This window comes from Synchiropus splendidus, chromosome 17 (assembly GCF_027744825.2).
Source record: "Synchiropus splendidus isolate RoL2022-P1 chromosome 17, RoL_Sspl_1.0, whole genome shotgun sequence".
Lineage (NCBI taxonomy): Eukaryota > Metazoa > Chordata > Actinopteri > Syngnathiformes > Callionymidae > Synchiropus > Synchiropus splendidus.
In genome coordinates, this window is record NC_071350.1 from 12,159,146 (window position 1) to 12,180,556 (window position 21,411).

The 21,411-nt window shown below is 42.2% G+C and overlaps 1 protein-coding gene across 4 annotated transcripts in view; it reads right to left on the reverse strand.

The window, feature by feature from the left end:
- Positions 1 to 21,411, reverse strand: part of dclk1a (doublecortin-like kinase 1a) — a 39,763-nt gene that overhangs the window by 7,139 nt on the left and 11,213 nt on the right. Inside the window, exons 4-7 of one of the 4 annotated variants that reach the window (XM_053846684.1) lie at positions 18,523 to 18,622; positions 13,467 to 13,574; positions 6,602 to 6,696; positions 2 to 6,532 (exon numbers count right to left, since the gene is read on the reverse strand). In XM_053846684.1, the coding sequence (XP_053702659.1) occupies positions 6,491 to 6,532; positions 6,602 to 6,696; positions 13,467 to 13,574; positions 18,523 to 18,622 (345 nt within the window). In that variant the 3' untranslated portion in view covers positions 2 to 6,490. Of the gene's footprint in view, position 1; positions 6,533 to 6,601; positions 6,697 to 8,583; positions 9,630 to 13,466; positions 13,575 to 18,522; positions 18,623 to 21,411 lie in introns of those variants that run through there. The other 3 variants (XM_053846682.1, XM_053846685.1, XM_053846683.1) reach the window with 3 other exon arrangements.

The window sequence follows — 21,411 nt, forward strand, 5'->3', positions numbered from 1 at the left end:
GGCTTATTTTCACCAGGAAGCAACTCATTTCACCACTCTATATATTGAAAGCAGTTTGAGATATGAAGCCAGAGGTCATTAGGCAGGAAGTGAGTAGTGCAAGGTGGCATCTGTCTGAGGAGCAAATCTCATTACTTCCTCCGGCTCATCCTCCCCAGTCTGGTTGTCATGGAAGCACCGCGGATGGTGAGACAGGTTCTGCTCCGGACTGTAGGTCGTGTTTACTTAACTTTTCAGTTATTCCGGCAAATGAATTCTGCGAGAATGAATTATGTTTTCTCCTGAATAGCCCCACTTTCATGAAGGAAGCCACTTCACAAACAAGTCCTTCTCTTCTCTCTGCTGCCATTCAGCAGAGCGGGATGAAGGATTCCGGGGTTTGCACAGACGGAATTGATTTTAAAAGAGCAGCGGGGGAAGAATCTTTCACTGGGCAGTTTACTCTCGACAGTGGGTTTGAGCTTTATTGTACCAGAAATTCTATTGAATCAAAATCAACAACATTAATATGTATTTCAAAATCAGGTGTTACTGTGACAAATTTGCATATAAAAGGTGGGTTAAAAAATATGAAAAATAGAGGAGAAAAACTGACTTTGTATGAATTTTAAATCATTTTAAACTTCCAGTTATTCATTCAAAAATTAATGTGCATGAATTAATAAACAATAGAGTTTAGACATTTTAAAATCACACTAGTTTTATATGCAGTTCTTTTTCCATTATCAACTGACCGACTGAGCTCTATTTAACTAAACACCCAAGTATTTACTGTGGTGAAAGTCAGTCAATAACCCAGAGAATGAATGGAGTCTGACCTCAACTACACATTAGAAATGAAGCGCAGCATGACAACAAGAGGAGACTTAACACGGCTTTGTATTAAAGCCAGAAAACCAAATAAATCTGCTTTCAATTTCATCTGCTGCATCAATTTCAATTAGCAAGTCGAAACACTGGTCCCTCAGAGGAGCAATTGAAAATCTTAACAGAGACTATGCAGCGGCTCTAAGAGATTCACTGTGTTGCTTCGAAGGCACCGTCCTTCAGAAAGGGCCGTGTCAGGGAGGGAAACATCCAGTGTGTTGTGAAGGAATCTGTCAGCTCGTCCCTCTGCCGCGCTGTCAAAGACTCCCAGGTGATTTGAGCTGTGAGTCAGGCTCAATTTTGGTTTATGTAACACTGGTTTTTTTTCATTCTTTCAATTCCAGCACTCTCACTGGAAACGAGAAAAGCCACTTAACGGCCATAAAGCTGAAGACCCCCCTGCGCTCTATCAGCTCCGTCATTCCGCTGCCTTCGCTGCCCTTATCTGAGGTCTGACTCTAACCTCTGTTCTCATCCTGAGCTTCCATCTCTCTTCCTGTCAGGGAGGGAAACAAAATACCGTTGCCATGGAAACTGAGGAGAAGAGAGGAGGGAGGTTACGGGGCTGCTGGCGTCCGGGCCGCTCTGTACGTGGTCATTGTTATTGTGATAACACCACAATCTGTGCTCGACTTTCCCAGACAAAACAAATGAGGCAAACATGGAAGATGGAGATAGGAATCGATCAGATTTGTTTGCCGTTACACAAGACGCTTCAGAAGTCCTGCGGACTGTGACTCATGCTTCTTAAAGAAGCAGTCAGCACAAGTTCAAGTGAAGGAGCAAACAGGAAATATATTCTTTTTTACTTCCTTTACTCCTGATTCTTTTTACGCCGCCTGGTCCTGGTAGATCTCAGATCATCCACAACGCAAACATTACCATGAAATATCGTGATTAAATATCTGAAATAATGTGATACTGATTTTAAATATTTTCCCCTGCTGGCAGCTCTGAGCTTCCATACTTAAGTCTGCAATTGAAGCCTATTAAAAATATATATTGATGTTAAAATACTGAGCAGATATGAATCAGTAAGCCATGTAACAAATAATTTTTTAGTAATAAAACTTTTTTTTTTTTATTATTTATTGTTTTCATTATATTTTTAAAAATAAAAATACACATAATGGGCATAACTGCAAATATAAGTGACACACAAGGAAATATGGACATAAACCAATGAGAAAACAGGGAGACAAAAAGGTGCAATAAATAGTTAATAAACAAATGTAGGGAAATATATAGGAAAAATAAGGAAGTTGGAAAACACATTTTATAGAAGAAGAAGAAGAATCTGATATAAATCTGTCAGAAAAAAAAGAAAATAAAAAAATATATAATATAGATATGATACAGGGAAGAAAAAACATAAGGAAGAAACAAAACATATATGGAATGAATGAAATAAATGAGAAATGGTAAGAGGGAAACTGAAAAGTAAATGTCAAGGTAAAGTGTATAAAGGAAATAGACTTTTTATCACTTGAATATACATGATAATTTATAATAATAACTGCATAATTTGGCTTTTTTTCGTATGTAATCTACTAATCTTTCTTTATTTCATGTTTAGTTCCTGTTTTTTCAACAACTCGATCCATCCTTCCTCAGACTTCAGCGTCCAGACAGGCAGGGTAATCGGTTTGGAGAATCAACGCTGGAGAGTCTGATGTTCAGCTCCCACAGCCGTTTTCTAATCACCTCCTGCTAGACGACGTTTAATCCGCACCAATCTGATTAGATGTTTCTGGTGAAATAAACTGGGGGCAGACGTGAAACACAGGAGCTGGGGGTTTTTGTTCCCTGCTCTGGGAAGTTTCCCCACGAAGCCGGCGAGTGGTGAAGGTGAAGGGCTGATGTCGGAGTGAAAGAAAGAACAACACGGGGTGAAAACGAAATGACAATGAATTTAATGGTGAACAAATGAATACATGGAACAAAGGTGGAGATCTGGCAGCCCACACTGAGTCTGAGACGACAGTAAACAACAACACTGACCTTTAGCGGCGCAACACACGCACATGTTTAATATGAATTGAAGATTCAGCTGCTGTGTGGCGACGAGCTCAGCATGCTGAGCTGCACTTAGTCTGACAGTTTATGATTTAGTGTTTGCATGAGATGGTTCCTCGTGTGCCGCCACCAGTTCTTCAGTACAGAGACAGAAAAGAAAACTAGGTCTAGGGACACAAACACAAATGAAAATACAAGCGAAAAACAATTCACACGTATGAGATGGTACATGGATGAACAACACACTGACAGTATGAATCAACACAACATGAGGTGGAACATGCAACTCAACCACACAAATGCAGCGGGTGGCGGTGCGATAGCGTGTTTTTTGGACGGCTTTGGACTTTTGACTGCGCGACCAACAACATCATAATGTAGCGACAAATCGATGACAGATCCTGGAGAATTAAAGGTACTTTCACATGAGATTGTGGGGTTGAACTACAGGACGTTACACCCAGTTTAGCACGGATCTTCGGTTGTTTTGGTCCGTGGTGGGACACTAAAGAGCCTCGATAGCTTCAGTTAGCAAAATACAGGGGTTGGACAAAATAATGGAAACACCTTAACCTTAAAGCTCTTGAAGGTGTTTCCATTATTTTGTCCAACCTCTGTAGGCGGTGCAACATTAGCTATATTTAGGTGAAGACAGGGGACACCCTGGAAAGGTCGCCAGTCTATCGCACGGAAAACATAAGCAACACCAGTTCAAGTCTTGCCCTGAGGTTCTACTTTGAATATTGATTCCTAAAAATACGTTTTGTGCTGCAGAACGTCTCATTCCAAACAGAAAAATACGCTTCCCTCCTCACCATTTCCCTCCCTGCTCATGATGACTTCTTGAATGTGGACCACTGTTTCAGGCCTTTGTTGATAAAAATGGGTCAGTCGCGTGCACTGCATGCATAAACCATGTAGCATGTGCGAGACTTCAGCAGGCTGCGGTCGGAAGGCGGCGGGAAAATGAGGATTTCATGTCTTTTCAGGATGCTCTACAAGAGTGACTGTACATGATGCCGGAGCTGCGGCGGCAGTAACATTGTGCTGAAGTACAGGTTTGCTGCGTGACAACGTAAGCAAAGGATGTGCCTGAATATAAAGCGGAGAACTTGGAGACGACCTCGCAGAGGAGATTATGCTTCGTCTACAAGGGAAATGAGGACATGTAAATTCCTTCTGTGAAGTTAATACCCGCTCATACTGAGGAAGTGGGGTGTCGGGGAGCTGGAGGAAAATGAAAGACTTTCAGGGATGAAAATACGGAGGGGGAGAATTAAACCGCAAGTGTGGCGAAACTGGATTAATCTGCTTCATTTGTGTCTCAAACTGCGCGTAGTAGTTTAAAATGACGACTGTGGCTGAGCCGTGTGGGAGGGGGCGGAGCTTAAAGAAAAACGACACGACACGACCTTAGAAGGCGAGGAGTGTCGTGGGCTGTGATCATGTGACCTTCACAGAGAGCTTCCTTGCTAGTTGTCGTCATGACTTCGCAGCTCAGGCCTTCGAAGCCACCTTCCGCTGAGATGAAGTTTGAATGGCTCAACAAGCGAAAGCGGACGTTGCTGAGAGTGGCCACTGCTGGGCAACACTAGTGCAAAAATACAGCGATAAATGTGGAAATAAATACGAAATAACTGTGTAAATATAAAGTAGGAATTGAAATTATATTTACATTTATTACCAAATTATCCACTCCCATCACTCCATAGATATAATAATAATAATAATAATCATCATTTTTAATCTGGATTATCTTTAATTGTCTTTACATGTCGACTTGTCTTGTTTTAAAAGAGGTTTGTAAGCGCCACCACATTAAGACTTCTGCAACTTTTCCTTCTTGTCTTCCTTAGTCTCTGAAAAAAGTGCGATGCGTTCGCTGGAGCAGAATTATTGCTGTGTCGAGGTCAGCGCAATTTGATTACATTCACAGTCACTCTTCAAATAATGATATTAAATTCCCAGTGAAGTCTAAAGAAAAGTGTATTTAAAATAGCAGCTTCATCTCCTCCAGAATGTACTGGCGAGTGAAAGCGACGCAGCGATTGACTTCCTGCCCGTCCATTCATCTGGGAAGGGAGAAGCATAAAGGGAGTGAAGGGGTTTTATAAATATGTGCCCCTCTTTCCCAGCGCAATCTCCAATGACCCACTTCCATGACAAACCATCACTGAAGCTCCAGTAAAACCTCCCCGAGAATAGTCGCAACCTAACTGTGTTCTTGGGCCCGACAACAAGCCCACGTCACTGCAGACGCCCGAGGCAGAGCCCCGCACCAGCGCCTCCGTCACGCCAGTCAAGTGTAGCAGGCGAGGGAAAGCCACTCGGGTCTGCGGCGATAAATTCTTCATGACATGCTGGATTTAGTGTTTGGGGTCGCTGCTATGGTTCATGTACATCGGGAGCACGCGAGGAATCCATCAGGCTCCGACATCACTCTGAGAGACGGAACGCTTGTCGGAATTTGGGAACATTTGAGTTGCATGTTGCGCCTCCATACTGCCCTCTAGAGAATTCTTTATCAGTGATGCCAGACCTGGTGAGCGAGCACAGATACCTGTCTGAAACTACTTCTGTTCTTCTGCTTCATTACTGTGTCGAATATGTCAATGAGAAAAAGTTGGGTTAAAAAGAGATCAGGAACGTTAGCATAATTCGCTGGACATGCTAATTTTAGAGGCTCTTTTAGATGCTCTTCCTGCAAACCACAATACTGCTGAGGCCAAGAATTCACCCCAGACCTTGACCTAGATCACATGCTCTTCCTGTCAATTCTCATCTGTTTATTTTTTTATTTTTATTATTTTTCGCGGCAAGAAAATTATTAATGTTTGCACTGATAGCGATTGCAGCACTCTGCTCTCATCGTGTGGAATACCGCTTCCATCCCTGACACTACTTTCTTGTTGAAACTTTTGAAACGAAACTGTGTTTGTTCATGATGCTGCTAACGCTGCGTCTCTCTGAAACGCCTTGTCACAGTGCCACCTGCAGTCCTGGAGGTGGAACTGTCCAAAATTACGGTCGCTTCAGTTGTGCTACTACTGCAAATAAGGTTCTGGCGTTTTGTCAGTATTTTACATTTGCCGCGGTAAATGGATGGGTTTGTGAACTGCTTTTGTCAAGCAAGTTGCTACGCTAGCAAATTGTTTAGTGGTTTCAGAAGTTTAGGTAAGAATTTACTACACTGAAATGAAGCAGAATGACTTTAAAAGGTAAATATATCACCTTAAATCAGTTGTTTTTTGTTTGTGAAAATGAGTGATTTAAAAACTTATGTCACATCACGATGGATCGCGGCATAATACCAAAAACATGTCGGAAGACAGTGCATGAATATTAAAGTAGGAGGACGAAAGTCACAGTTTTACATGAAATCGTAGTCGTGTAGCCTGAGACAAGCTCGATCAACACCTTTGATCAGATATTGCACAAATCACTGACGGCTCATTTAAAGTCAGCATCCTGGTCAAAGGTCTACCAACAACATGAAGACTCTAGTTATCGTCGAAAACTACAAAAATGGATGACAGTAGTCAAGAACCGAAATATGAGCCTGCAACTCTCAGGATCCCAGAGCAGCAATATGTGAGTTAAGATGTCTCTAAGAAGTGGTCGGCCTATCAGTCACGCTTCTGTCCTGTTCCTGAGGACATAAGAAGTCAAAGATTAAGTGGAACTACAGGCGACTGTGTGGGGCATCGTGTGTTCTCACCCGACGTTGACTGTTGTTGCCCGGGCTGGCGGGAGAGGGGCTGGGAGATTTCCCCGAGTGTGGAGTGGATAGCTGACTGGCTGGCGTCCCGTTCACTGCAGGGAGTCAAACACAGAGGGGGACTTAGAGAGGTCAGTCCAACAACAGCAATTTGTTTAGAATATTCATCCCAAATATTTGATCAATCTGGCACTAAAGTTGGTTGGTTTTTGTGCCATATCGTAAGGAATGACTCTAAGTTTTACTCCCTATTCTAAAGACTTAAAAATCAAATGTGGCGACAACAAAATACTTCATTATAAACCTTTTTTTTTATATCAAGATGTGAGGCTTTGCGTCCACTCTGAATGTCCAGTGTGTTCATGTTAATATGCCAGTTGACAAAAGTTAAAACTCAGCTCATGAAACTGTAGAAAAACAATAAAGAAATTAGCAGATTTCTTTTTGTTTTTATGCTATTCTGATGAATGTAGGGATTTTTTTTTAAACTTCTACCCATCGCATATCTTGATTCTGCTGCATTTGATCCATCGCATAGGAATATATGCTTGTAGAGTGAGGACTGAAAAACAAAGAGAACATGCAAACCACACACAGAGAGGACCTATTTTTTCCAAAATGTCTCAAGCCGGACTCCACCAGAGACCCTCATACACGGCTGCAGTACTAACCACTACTTCAATATTTCAATACCTAAAACTGAAAACTATATTTTCATCTCTATTTCTGCCGTTCCAAAAACCCTATTGACAACCACCAACATCACGTCAGAGCGAGTTCGACGAGGGAAAAACAGCTTGAAAATATCCTTGTTTGAAAAAGTCGAACTGCACAAACAACCGACACACAGACCTGGAAGCATCATCTATAGCAGTTATATTTGTGCAGCGTCTCGTAGCAGCCCACACTTCCGCCCTCAGCACGTATGAATGAGGCAGCGGAGGAGGACGAGAGGTTTGTAAGAGCATTGAAGTCTACACTGCTCCAGTTTCCTACTGAAGCCAAAATACAAACTGGGTTGCGTCACACTGCAACAAATCGAAAGGAATTTTAGCTTGATTTATAATGCGAGCGAGCACAAGATGTCCTGGATTCCATGCTCTCCTGACCCCAGATGGGTCTCCAGCATCATCACAACCTCATTAAGCAGCAAACTCATCACCTCAAGTGTGTGTTCAAGCAGCAAGAATGAAGAGTAGACAAATGTATGTTTGAAAGTAATGAGCCTTGCACAAAAAAATGTATATATATAAAAGTGACAATAACAGCTATAGTCCTTACATTTTGGTGTATTCATGCACAACCAAACTACTATTGTACTCAAAACAAATTCTATTCACTATTCTCATGATGCCGCATGAATCAAAGAATTGTTATTTAAATGAGCAATGGTTGGATCAAAAGTAGTGTATGTTACTGCCACCCAGCTGTTTGGTCTTCATGAATAAAATGACAAAAACGTGTAGGAACACACGAGCATTTTTGGTCGAAGGAAAAAAACCTGGTGTGTAAGAGGCGGATGATGAATGAGTCATTTAAAGACAATGTTTTATGGATGTGGAGTATTTTTTTCACCGTTGAGAAATGCTGAGCAGGAGAGTTGCTCAATCAATATGAATGGAGAAATATCGGCGCCTCGATATCGACCAGGTACAGTAGCCGAATGCATGGAAACACAGGGAAATCACTGGCAATAATCATCGTTCGATGATCAATGAGATGATCCACAGCTCATGTTTCTGTCTCCAGATCAAAGAACTTCCTGAATTATTCATCAAATGACAATGGAAAGTAGCAGCGGCTTATTATGTAACAATCGAAATATTACAAATGAAGATGCATGCTAATTGTTCTGAGGCATCCGGATTGGGGATGTTCTCCCTCACACTCCCCATCTCCAGTTACACAACAGTCCATCCCAAACATTCTGGAAACATCAACCCAGATCGCATCAAAGGGAGGACGTCTGCTTAGGCTCCTACCTTCTACCTCCAGCATGATGAAAAGCACAGTGATAATCCAGAGCGGTGGAGGAGGAGGAATAGAAGACGGCGCTCGGTGAGAAAGTAAAGTGGTGAATGGGAGAGAAGGAGCAGCGGTGGAGTACACAGACGCTCGGAGGCGGAGACAGGCTTGCGCACACGATGACGTGCACCAGGGATGGAGGGAGAGGGAGGAGGGGGGAGGGACACCGCTCTGCTGCTCGACAACAGCAGCTAGAACATATTGTATGGTGGCAAATGTGTAAATGAGGTTGCTGATTCAACTCCAAAAACGGTGGAGCACATGTCAAACCTGAGGCCGGTGGGCCGATTCAGGACGCCACAGCCATTGACGTGGTCTGAAAAAAAGATTTTAGAAAAGTTGTCCAGCAAATTTTAGTGCCTGTTGTTGCAAACACAAGGAAAATCCATCTAGCCATTTTCTGCAGCCCAAAGTAAAGTGGCACTAAAAAAAAAATAAAAACCTCCACAAAAACTTCTCAAACCCTATAAACTGAGGTACATGATGTGGGTCCTGACAGCTGGTGGCTCCTTGATGCTACTTGTGCTGAGTCAGTCAGTAGCCAGGATTTTGGATTCTGAATTAAAACACAAGTTTTCTCTAAAGCCTCAAGCAGGAATCAAACCCACAACCTCCATTCTGTCAACCACTAAAAGGTGCGATCCCTTACCCATAATGACAACACTGTTGGCCAAAAACAAGTGTTGCTCCTCTACTTATGCTGCTATTTTCCTTGATATGAAACATATTCTCCGTCTCTCGGCTTCTATTCTCTTCTCTTCAGCCTTTTATGAGAATGTCCCTCAGTTACATCATCTCTCTGTCGAGCGGCTGGAGTGTCGAAGACTTCAGATAGCCCGCGATCTCAGTTCACAGAGTGTCACTGCCAGCAGCTGATTCTCCACAGCGACTTTATTTGCGAGTTTCTGTCGACACAGTGCGTGGCGTGTGACACCGACAGGAAGGTGAAACCACAGTCGGACCTGTCTGCACCATCTGCAACGAGAGCCTCGGCGGCTGTGACAGATGGTGAGATGCAGAGAGAAACTATGTATAAGTGCAAATTAGGTTTCACCTTACTTGCGTTGGGAAGTGGTGAGTTCAATTCTAGACTAACCTGACACCTTGGCTCAAAATAAAGACAAGCATATATATATATATATATATATATAAAGAGGGAGCATGAAGTGCTTGGAATGACTCCTATCAGGCAGAGACTCACAGCACGCGATGCAGGCGGGGTTTATAAAATGACCGATGATTCATTGATTATATGAAGCAGACATATGATTCAGCTCGCAGACATGAGCGCTAACAGAGAGAGAGGCGATCTCTGCAGGAGCTAGGGAACAGTGTGTCTCGAAAATTGATGTGGGCAAAATAAAAACGCTGGTGACACACAAGGGCGCACGTGAAGACATCATGAAGACTAGTGGTGCGGCTGAAGGCCTCGTGAGGTCAGCGTGAACCGTCATCCATCTTCTGTTGGGATTTTGAAACATTTATGACCTGCAAATGCCTCAGTTAAAACGTTGGTAATATGACAAACATAAAAGATAAATCAATAAAACTTTGTTTACATGACAAGTTACAGAACGCGGGTCACAAAGTACCTTTTAGACAAAGCAGAAACAAGACAAAAACATTCCAGAATTGAATGAGTGTCCTTCGACAGAGAAAGCTCTGTCATGCCTAGATTTAGGTTTTGACTTTGCGACAACTAGCAAGGACCCACCTGAGGGTCTGAGGGTCCTGACTGACCCACAAGGGGTCACTCGGATGCTAGTCCAAGATGGGCCTTAAAAGTTATGAATAAAGTTTGATTCTGAAGTGGACAGGGAGCCAGTGCAGTGAAGCTAAAACTTAGAGACAGGCAGAAACTTTGCAGCTGAGTTCCGACCACTTGGAGGCGTAGTAGAGGTATCATGTTGCTAGTTCTTGTCCAATAACTAAGAGCATTGTTATTGGACAAGGGACAGTGGCTGCTATCAAGGAAGCTAGGGGAGTTTGGTGTGCTTTCGTCAGGTTCGGCTGAAGGGAATGTTGTGCCATGTAGCTAGTGACATCATCAACATAAAGTTGAACAGTTATTCACATAGCAGACCACAGATATGAGACGCGAGCTGATTTGGCCATGAGGTAGCCCGTTGGTAGAAAATAGAATTGGACCTGTAATAGAGCCTTGTGGGACACCACAAGTAAATTCAGTAATGAATGAAAAAAAGTTCTACGTGGTGAAATAAATACGAGCATTGCTGCTGTGCGTGTAAAAGAAAACAACATCAGCACTTTGGACCTGGTGGGTCGTTCCAGGAAATACACCTGATGAAGAAAAACTACCATGATGCAAGTAAATATAATAATCTAATATAATATAATATCATAAACAGACCGTCCATGTAGTGTAAATGTGCCAAAGTCAAAAAAAGAGCTGCCACTACACGTCCCAAATGCACTGCAACAACTGAACTTGTTGTATCCCTGAAATGTGATTTTTGATCATCTGTATGTCATCGTCCAACTTTACCATATTTCCACACATATTGCGTTCATTGTAGTACATTCATATTTATACAACTTTGTTGTTTATAATTTAATAACAGGACTGTCTTTCTTTGCTCTTAATGATGCTTTCTCTAAGTGCATTTTTGCACTTATTGGTGCCAGTGTTGGTCTCAAAAATGCTCTATCCTGATTGTATTATGGTTGTTTTTTTTCGAAAATAATATGGGGTGAAAAGATTTGCTGTTGAGCTCAGAGACATGAGAGTTGAGGTGCCACCTGCCTAATGAGGTGTTCCAACAATGTTCCCCAATAATGAGGCGGAAATATGTCCCTTCAGGAGAAGTCTGGCTCTGTTGGTTCAACATCCCGAGCCAAGACAGGAGGGAGAACATGCTTGGAAAATTCACATTCTTAACAACAGGGGTGGAATGTGCAGCACCAATGGAAACCAGGGAGGATGATCCGTTCCCTCTCCACTGTCACAACACCTCGCCACATTTTGCTCCCGGAGAGCAAAATAATCTGGAATGGAGTCAAACATTAAGACTCATAATCGAACCTCTGTCATCATGAATCACATTCTGCTTGTTTGGCTAATTCTGAATTCCAACACGGTCACAGAGTCATTTGTGGTTTGGCGGTCTCAGCTGCAGACAGCAGAGGTAGACCAGAAGGTGAGAGGAAGCATGTGTTGTGTTCGCCGCTCGTCCCGTCTCACACTATTCCGGCTCCGCATCTTGTCTTCGCGGCTCCGTGTTCCGATGATTGGAGGTGATAAAGAATATTATTAACGCCTGTGTCGGCGGCACGTCGGGTGAATATCGGACTTCGAGGCCGCTGTAAGGAAAACCTAATGGATTTCTTTATTGTGTCGGCGCAGGCGAGATGGGAAATAATAAAACTCTCTCCCCCAGCCCAGGGTTTCTAAACATCAATAGCTTTGGAGAACTTTTTCTTCCTTTTGTCCCAACTTATAATTTCATTCCGAAAAGCTGAGATGAAAAGGTTTTGAGAGCAGCTGCAATTAAATAACTAACAGCGGGGATAATATCACAGGATGAATAATGAATCACCTCACTCCGGCGCCATTGTTCTCTGCCGATGATGGCATTTCATCTTAACTACAAGAATTTGGATGATTTTGAATTTTTTTTTTAAATTACACAGAAGAAGCACAATTTTTTTCTGTCAGGATAAAGGTGCAGCACAGTTCCTACATGTCCGCCTTGTCATAACATAATAATGAATCTATGTTGATATGAAATGAACACAAACATGGAGGATTTGGGAGAAGCTGTTCAGCGTGAGTCAACGCTTCACTGCCCCAGTTAGGACGACCTGCCTATGATGCTGAGCAACTTAGCCAGAACACTCACTTTGTGCTGTGAACAAAAAAAACAAAGAGGCTTGTTTTGCCGATCCATCAATCAGTCGTCATTTCCATCCACATGCGAAGCTCCAAAACAAACCTGTTATGTCCTAAGTGGCTGAATCTCCGCCAAAACAAACCTTTCTCAGAAGTGAAGGATGCTGTGACTCACGGTTCGGCGGAGTTGAGCATCAGTCAGCTACACTGCGGGCCCTTTCACCGGAAGTCCTGTCCATATATGGGCGTCGCACTCGACTGTGTTTACAGCTACATGTGAGTCTGCTACATCGCTATGGCAACAAAGACAATTCTGACAGACTCCCCACCCTCTCTCCTCCACTTCTTCATTTCATGATCAGACGTGACTCAGTCTCATAAACTTTTCCCCAAAGTCACACACAACTTCTTTTTCTCCTTTAAGATGAATTTGTTCTGGGTCAGACTTGTTACGAAGCCTCTCTCGCGACTGCTTTTTGCTCGGATAATAAGAAACGGAACCGTGAATGTGTGCCATCTTGCTTGACACAGATAATCCCGACGGCGACGGCTGCATAACAAGCTGCCTCACACCCACAAACACACTCCAGCGCCGCGATCCCTGACTTAAAAACAAGCGTCAGACTGAATTCTAACTTCACACTGCTAGCTGTATTGATGTCGCCTCGCACAAGCCCCAAATACAGCAAGACGGTCCTTGTATTCTACTATACTTCCGTCAGGTGGAGAGCAGCTGATGGGAGCTGCAGCACTGACTCATCACCGTGTTTCATCCCTCTGGTGAAATCATCTGGATTCATATTCAGCAGGCATTGAAAGCAGACTTCTTTTTGTTGGGCTCCTTTGTTGCGACAATGAAATGATGAGCCGGAAAACCGGAATCAGAAGGACACGAACATCCTGTTGCTATCATGTCTAATAGGGCCGTCTTTACTCCGAACACTCGTCTATAGGAGACGTGGGGAGGAGGATCATTATTTATTGACTTACAAGATGCTGGGGATTTGCTGCGCCTGGTTTGGACCACAGTCCTCGGGGAACCTCGGCTCCAGGAACCAGACATCTTTCCGTAGCTCACCGGCTTCATCACGCGGCATTCTGCGGAAGGAGAAACCCATGTGTTATCAGTCTCGCAACCGTCCACTCCAGGCTGAACTCCTTCATGATGTCATCACATTTAATATCCAACAATATATATTGTTATGCACAATACGTTTTGACCGTGAAGCCTGCGGGAATAACAGCAGAGACAGATTTCTGATTTACTTGACCTCACTTCCTGCCTAAAATGACTAATGTATGAACAGCAGTAATTGGTTTTACCGCTCCGGAGTCGAGTCCTGACCTCCGCTGAGCTCCGGAACGCAATTATTCCCATACTCTCGGAAAGACAACCTTGACTTGCTGATATTGCGTGGGCCTGAAGGTAAAATCTCCTCTCACTTTTAGTCCCCCAAAACGATTCTTTACCTTCTTCCTCTTCATTAACGCTGCCTCATTATATCCCATAATGACTCTTAGACCAGAGGCAAGAGGGGATTACGCTCGAGTGTGCGCGAGTTTTGGAATACACAAGTGCGCCTCAGATTAAAAGAAAATATTGTGACCACGAGTGTCGAGTCTAGAGCGGTGTCCATTGGGCCGAGGCCCAGGGTTGGGCTGGGAGCGCCCCCTACAAGGGCCACATAACGTTTTTTTGTTTTACACCTCTGGGCCGTGAAACGCTCAGTTTTAATGCACTTGCCACATATGGTGGCAGTAGTGAGTCACTGAATTGACCTGACAGCTGCTAACTTGAGATAGTTACCAACTATGGAGAAGTTCTCGAAGAGAAAAATGATAAAGAAAGTGATGCCCCCCCAACAGTAACAACTGTTCATGAAAGCACCTGTTGAAGCAGTTTTGAAATTATTTACACTTATATCTTCTTTGGAGTATAAATAAAATACATTATTTGTATTTTATGATATTTAGACATGGTTTTATTATATTTATTATATTCCGAATTTTATTCAGTTTTTCCAATTTTCTCAACAGTTTGCATCAAGTGTATTTTTTTTTCTTTTTTTCTTTAGTAAATTTGATGAATATGACTTGCACCTGGTTGGACTTTTCTATGAGAAATATCTTTGCGATGATCACATGGCTTCATGTCATTTCACAAGGTTTTGGTTTGTTTACGTGTCAGTAGATTAAATATGGTTATTGACCACAAATATATTATTGATCACAAATGTTACTGATCACAAATGAAATGATGAATCAGTTCTCTTACTTGAATGGGGAAGGTGGCCCCCCACGTCAAAAAGGTTAAGAAGCCCTGGTCTAGAGGGATCCTACTTGTGAACACAGGTGCTACTGTAGTCACATGGTGGTCTAGTTCTCAGCATGTGCTGCTTTATGTTAAATTATTTCCATTGAAGAGTGCCAGCACAGCATCTCCACGACATTCCTCTCTTCCATTCCACACTGAGGAGAGAGTGATGTCATGTCTGGCGGGCAATATACAATGATTCACATGTTATGTCCCCTCGATATCATTATGCAATTGCTTACAATGCAGTTTGCTATCTCCTGTCCAGCACCTTGGAGCTGACTGGTGATATACATCTTGTCTGTCGGCAGACTCCCACAGCAGCACAGCCTCTTTCATTAATCTCTGGCTTTCACGGCTGCTCCCTGCGACTGACCACCAGCGCGTCCTTGGTCGCCTAAATTGTAAATTCATAATTTCCTCCAGCATCCTCAGCATTCTTCTCGCTCTCCAGGATTTGGATTATTGATACAAAACTCAGTGCATCAAGCTACACAACGTTAGATTAAAAATAAAAATAAACAATAGCAAAGAATTTCACGCTAAATTTGATCTTCCCGGTGTCAAACATTAAAATGGAATTTTTATTTTAATTATTTTAAATCAAGTCCCACCTCACGCTGCACTGAACTCCAGTCAATCCTCATTCATCATCCTGTCTGCCTCTGGATCCTATGATGTGTGGCTTCGAACTGATCTGTGACAAGAGTTTAATCATTCTGTCACGCTGGATCCTCCACTGCAACTGACCTCATACATATTCCACCCTACACACGTGGAGACCCGCACTCATATCCCATCTTATTCCCAAGCCCATTATCTCTTCCCGAACCATGGAATTTAATACAGTAGTTCAGTGCAAGTCCACCTCAGACTGGACTAGTGCACTTTGACTTCTACTACATGGATGTGACCACATGACCAACCATGATATATCAATCTCCATTTCCCACAGTTCCATTTTTTTCCATTCCTCACAGATTTCAGAATCATTTTAAGGCCAAATAAGAACTATTATTTAGTACTTAATTTAAATTAATTTAGTACTGAATCCTATGTTGTGGAACTACACAATATCTAGGGCCCAGAAGGTGGAGAAAGAGCTGAGCCAAAGGCAGAGCTCTCTTCCATCCGTCGCCAGTCTAAGTAATACACCCAGGAAGAAGGTCATGGACCTCACAGCTTTCTCTCACCTTCCTTCCTTGGTGACCTTGAGATAACAATAACTCAGAAGAAGCTCACGCACCATGTCACAATGAGCTTTTGTAATCGAACCATATTGGTGTGTCTGCCACCCATTAAAATGCGCAGTTTGTTGCACGGTTTCTTGTGTCCCGGCGACTAATGCTCTGTGTTAACTTGATGACAGCGTGCGGGAGCAAAGCAGAGGTGATAATTATACTGTAGAGATGCTGAAGCTCTCTGCTGCACCAACACTCACTTCAGGAGTGCGCACACGCGGGTTTCTTCAGTCTGCCCCTCACACTCAAATGTAAAAAATACCCAAAGAGTGGCATGTGACAGATTTAAACATCAGGGACTGTGTTGCGAAAACAGCATGCTTTACTCAATGGGAACCAGGGTTGAAACCTGAAGCTCTTCTCAGGGTTGCTAAAAATGTGAATTAAAAATGCAGTATACTTGATCATTTTGCGGGTTCAGACAAACAGAAGCACACAAAAACACTTGGGGATATATAATGCGACATGAAATTAATAATTGGTGACAGCAAAATAACAAAAAATAACAAAATATGTAACACATTTTTTTTGTTTTTGATGCATATATAGGACCTGTTTTGATCGTTCTTGAGGCATTTTACGCAAAGATTATTTTTTCATTTCTATCAAACAGATTGTTGTGATTATATGGCGGAGTTTACATTTCTCTCTGATACATCTTGCAGGGCTTCATGTATGCACAAAATCCAGTCTGCGTTGGATTATAGAGGATTACAGGATGCTGAGGGCAACATACATCCATGTATACAAGGTTAGAAGCTTTACTGCTTTACTGCATGAAGACAACTGAATCTATTATTCCAGCTCACACTTCATGAAAATTGTGTGATAAATCAAGCTGTTAGACTCTGCCTGTTGTCAGGAGTTCAGTGTGGATGTGTGTTGCAGCCGTGCTGAGAGCCAACTATGAGGTGAACACATCGCCTCAAACACCCCCTGAACCCGGATTGTCAGGACAAGCACTTGACTTACTGCAATGGATGTTACTGCACTACACGCATTCACTGATAACAATAAACAAATATTAACATTGAAATACTGAGGTGATGGCAACTGTGAAGCTAACAAACTAACTCAAAAGTTCACATTAAAACAATGTTTCAGTGTTTTTATTTTCATTTAACTGATCGACAACTGTGAAATGCTCAATAGGGTGGACTGGGGAGGTGTGAACCCAGATAGGCAGTAAAGCATGAAGACTCACTTGCACTACTAAATGAGTCGGCTTTTCACACTGAACCTTCTCAGACTTTTGCTGTCTCAGAAGGTCATGGCTTTATACCCAAACCAGGGAGCAGGGTGGGGTGAAGGTGTGGGCGGGGTCAACAAATGTATGTTCATATTTCAAGTCCACAGCTTCAACTGTAATGTGGGAAACATTTATAGAAAAGGGAACTCTGCAAGTCTCTTATCTTGAAAGAGTTTTTGGTGTCCCCATGAGAGAAATATCAGCAACAGTAAGTCACCTAATGATACTACAATGATATAGAATTATATAATGAATACGCATAAATTAATGTGATGAATAACGTCTGCGATCTCTGATAGGGATGTTTACAAACTAAGGACTTGGAACGTCCTGCATGTAGGCGGCCGCAACGGAGTAGTCTCACCCAAGAAAGAGCCTCATGTGAAGAGAGAGCTGAGTGAAAGGAAAGATGGAGGCAGGTGAGTCAGGTGGAATAAATTATCGGCCGGAGCAGAAGAGGGATGAATTTAATAAAGCGGTGAAAAAGAGCCGGAGCACACTCTTTCAGGGACGTGACGGGAGAATACAGATGAGCTCTAAATGGTAGGAGTCAGACAGCGACAGGAGACGGGCCGAAAACATAGACGGGTGAAACAAGGACAGTAGTGTATCCTCAATCGACCGTGGCGGCCAAGACAGACAGAGCGGAGCAGGAGAAGTTGTAGGACAGATTAAATGGTGGCTAGAATGCAGGCGGCTGGAGCTGCAGAGGAGAGGAGGAGGAGGAGGAGGAGGAGGAGGAGGAGGAGGCATGAAGGCAGAGCGTAGTGGCCCCGTATGAACCTCATAAAAGTTCCAACAGGATCATTCTGACTTAATGTGTGTGAATTTAAAATAGCTGAGTATGTGGGGAATATACAGTATCACTGATTTTGAATTAATAGAATAGTCAACCTCAGTTACTACTGAATTATCATTAACTATGAAGGGTATATTACTGCAAATATGTTGGAAGATAGAATGGAAGAAGAGATTAAACAGGAATGTCCCATATGGCATCAACAGCTGTTAACTAATATGGTTGTTTTCAAGTATAAAATGATTTACATAAGTAAGTAAAACATATAAATAGATCCGTAAAAATGCTTATTTTATTCAATAAAAAAATAAAATATAAATGATCATGAATTGACATTGGTCATTAACTATATAGTTGATTAAAAAATATTTTTGAAAATAATAATAAAACCTATAAAAAAATGTCAGGGACAGAGGTAGAGTGAAGTGTACCAGACTTCTTACCGCTCTCATCCAGCATCAGGTCATCCTGGTAGCGATACTTCTCCGGCCCACAAGCCACAAAGATGTCCTCATCACCGAAAAAGTCTTGCAGACACGTCACCTAGAAGCAAAACAGGAAAATCTTTTTTACATAAAGTTTCAGAGATTGCCGGAACATGACGACAATACAGCATATGTGAATCGAAAAACCCTGTGATATCAGTGGCTCTGTTTGTTTTGAGCACTTCATCATCTTAGAATAGTCACCAAAACACTAAACTGAAATTTCCAATTGGGAATTATGTAACATTGCATTATGCAAGAGTACAAAACCAAATGGACATTGAGTGAAACGAAAGGCTCAAATAAGCCTCCAATTGAAAACAGCCCATCATGCAGAAAATGACTTCATTCAGGTGAAAGGGTCGGGAGCCCCGGGAGAGGAGTGACGGCCGTCGCAGCCTGTGTTCCACTGTTGGTCGTGGTTTCATTTCTCAACACAATGAGTACATCAGCGGCTTCTCAGAAACGCTGCTGACTTCCAAGTGTGCTGCAGCACGTGCAGCGGAAACACAGGCGCGAGCAGTGCCGAGCGGAATCTTAACAACGGCTGAGCAAGGAGTCTGCAAGCAGGCGCTGAGGAGGCGACAACAGGTCGGGAGGTGTTGGACATCACTGGGACCTCGCACTGAACTGAGGGACGACAGCCTAAAATAAAGATTTAATAATGGTGAATTATGTTGACGGAGGTTAATCTGGTTGTGCTACTGTAAATTACTCTCCAAGCTGCAGACTATTAAAACCCAGGGAGGAAAATCAACATGTAAATAACATTGGGTTAGTGCTGGAATACGAATAATGAAATGACCATTTTAGCACTGTAGCTGCCATAAATGCAGCGATGGATTGGATTACAGTGAGCACCAGCACAAGATTAGGTTGTGTGTTAATAAAAACTTAAGTCATTTTATTCCTCAATAAAAAAAAAAGCAGACTGCAACATACTTTCACAGAGAGGCGCTAATTACAACCTGCCCATTCATGCATGTTTAAAGCGAATTCTGGAAACCAAATGAAAGTTTGAATCGTTGAAACAACTTTAATGAAACGCTGCAGGGCAGCCTTCACGCCTTCCACATCAATAAAACAAATGATATTTCTTAAAAAGCCAACGGAAGTCAGAAGGCAAACAAGCAAATTGTATTTATCCTCTGTGACAGAGCTCTCTCCAAAAACAGATTGAACACTGTTACGAGTTAGCATCGGCGCCTAGAGTTAAAAAACTAACACAGAGCTGTTGTTATTATTGCACTTGCATGAGCATTAGCATCCGACAGTCCATTTAGATTCCTATTAGCCAGACTCTAGTCAGCGCGGATGGAAGTCACAGATGATTTAACAGCATCATCAACAGCGAGGAGGGCGTTCTGGGAGCGAGAGGGCAGTCAGCGTGGCTTCGCCCCCTGCAGGCTCCCAGTCAGCCCTCAGCCAAAAATGAAAAATGGAACTCGAATCTCATCAAAGGCTTTGCAATTAACCTTTTACAGTTAGGAGCAGCAGTTGGTCTGAGAATTGGGTCACGGGGTGATAGACGACTCGAGTCGGGGCGATACCTGCTGACATTGCAATACAAAAAAAACAAATCTTGGCATAACTGTCATTAACAAGTGGCTGGTCAGCAGGAAAACAAAACTTATACAACAATGTTTTCAGCGTCTTATGACAGGTATTAGGAGACAGAATAAGTAATTGACAAACAATTTAAATTATTATTGTTGTTGTGTATGTATGATGGTGCTGTTATTACATGAAGAAAAGAAAAATACAAAATCAATATGGATTTTTTTTATAAAAAGCAATATTTGTCTTCATATCTCATTATCCTTAGAATGTTGCTTACTTTCTTGTATTCTTGTAAACTTGTAAAGTTTATTATTATTATTATTTATTTATTTATTTATTTATTTATTTTTTGCCCCATTTAAAATTTTTCCCCAGCTCAAGTTTTGCTAATGTGATGAATAATATATATATATATATATATATATATAATTATTGTAGCGTCTGCTGGGAGTCACAAAAAACAGCCGTTCTGTAGTTGACAATCTTCTTTTTAATTCCGTCAAACTCTGGATTGGTCTCAACAGCAGCTCCTGGCTCTCTTCAACAACTCGAAACAAAACTCTGCATAAACATAAACCCAGAACGTTACAATATATATATATATATATATATATATATATATATATATATATATATATATATATATATATATATATATATACGCTTCCATAATGTTCTTATGTATTAAGTCTCTGCTCATGATGGCAAAACATGTTGAGCACTAGATGGCCACCAATAACAATCCCCAGCTTGATTCAACGGTTCTGTAGTTGAAAGAAAGCAATATTGATGTCTGAAAGATGCATGCAAGGCTTTGTTGGTCGGCGTATTTCACCATTATCATGTCAAAACTCTGCCATTATCTCACTGCAAATCTTGGCAGTCACATAAAGACACAGCATTTTCATATTCCTTCCCATCCAGATAATGACTTCTTTCCCCCCCATCCAGGGCTTCTCATTAAAAACAAGTCTCTTTGAAGTCCGGAGGCTGAGGTTCAAAACTGACCGCACATCAAACAAAGATGTTTGTGTTTCATAACAGGGAGCATATTGCTTTGCTCCTGAACGTCAAGGCATCTTGAGCGAGTGATTATTTCACCTCGCTGTCATGATGGTTGGGATAAACATGGTGCTGCAGTTAACATCTCCCTGCAGACAGACACACGCAGCAGCTTCTCGCCGGTTATGCAACATCAATTTCCCGTCACAGTCCTCAATCACGGGAAACTTCATCACACTTTCTGCTGCGGAAGTGAAGAGCGACTGTGCTCAATCTTTCCCCCTG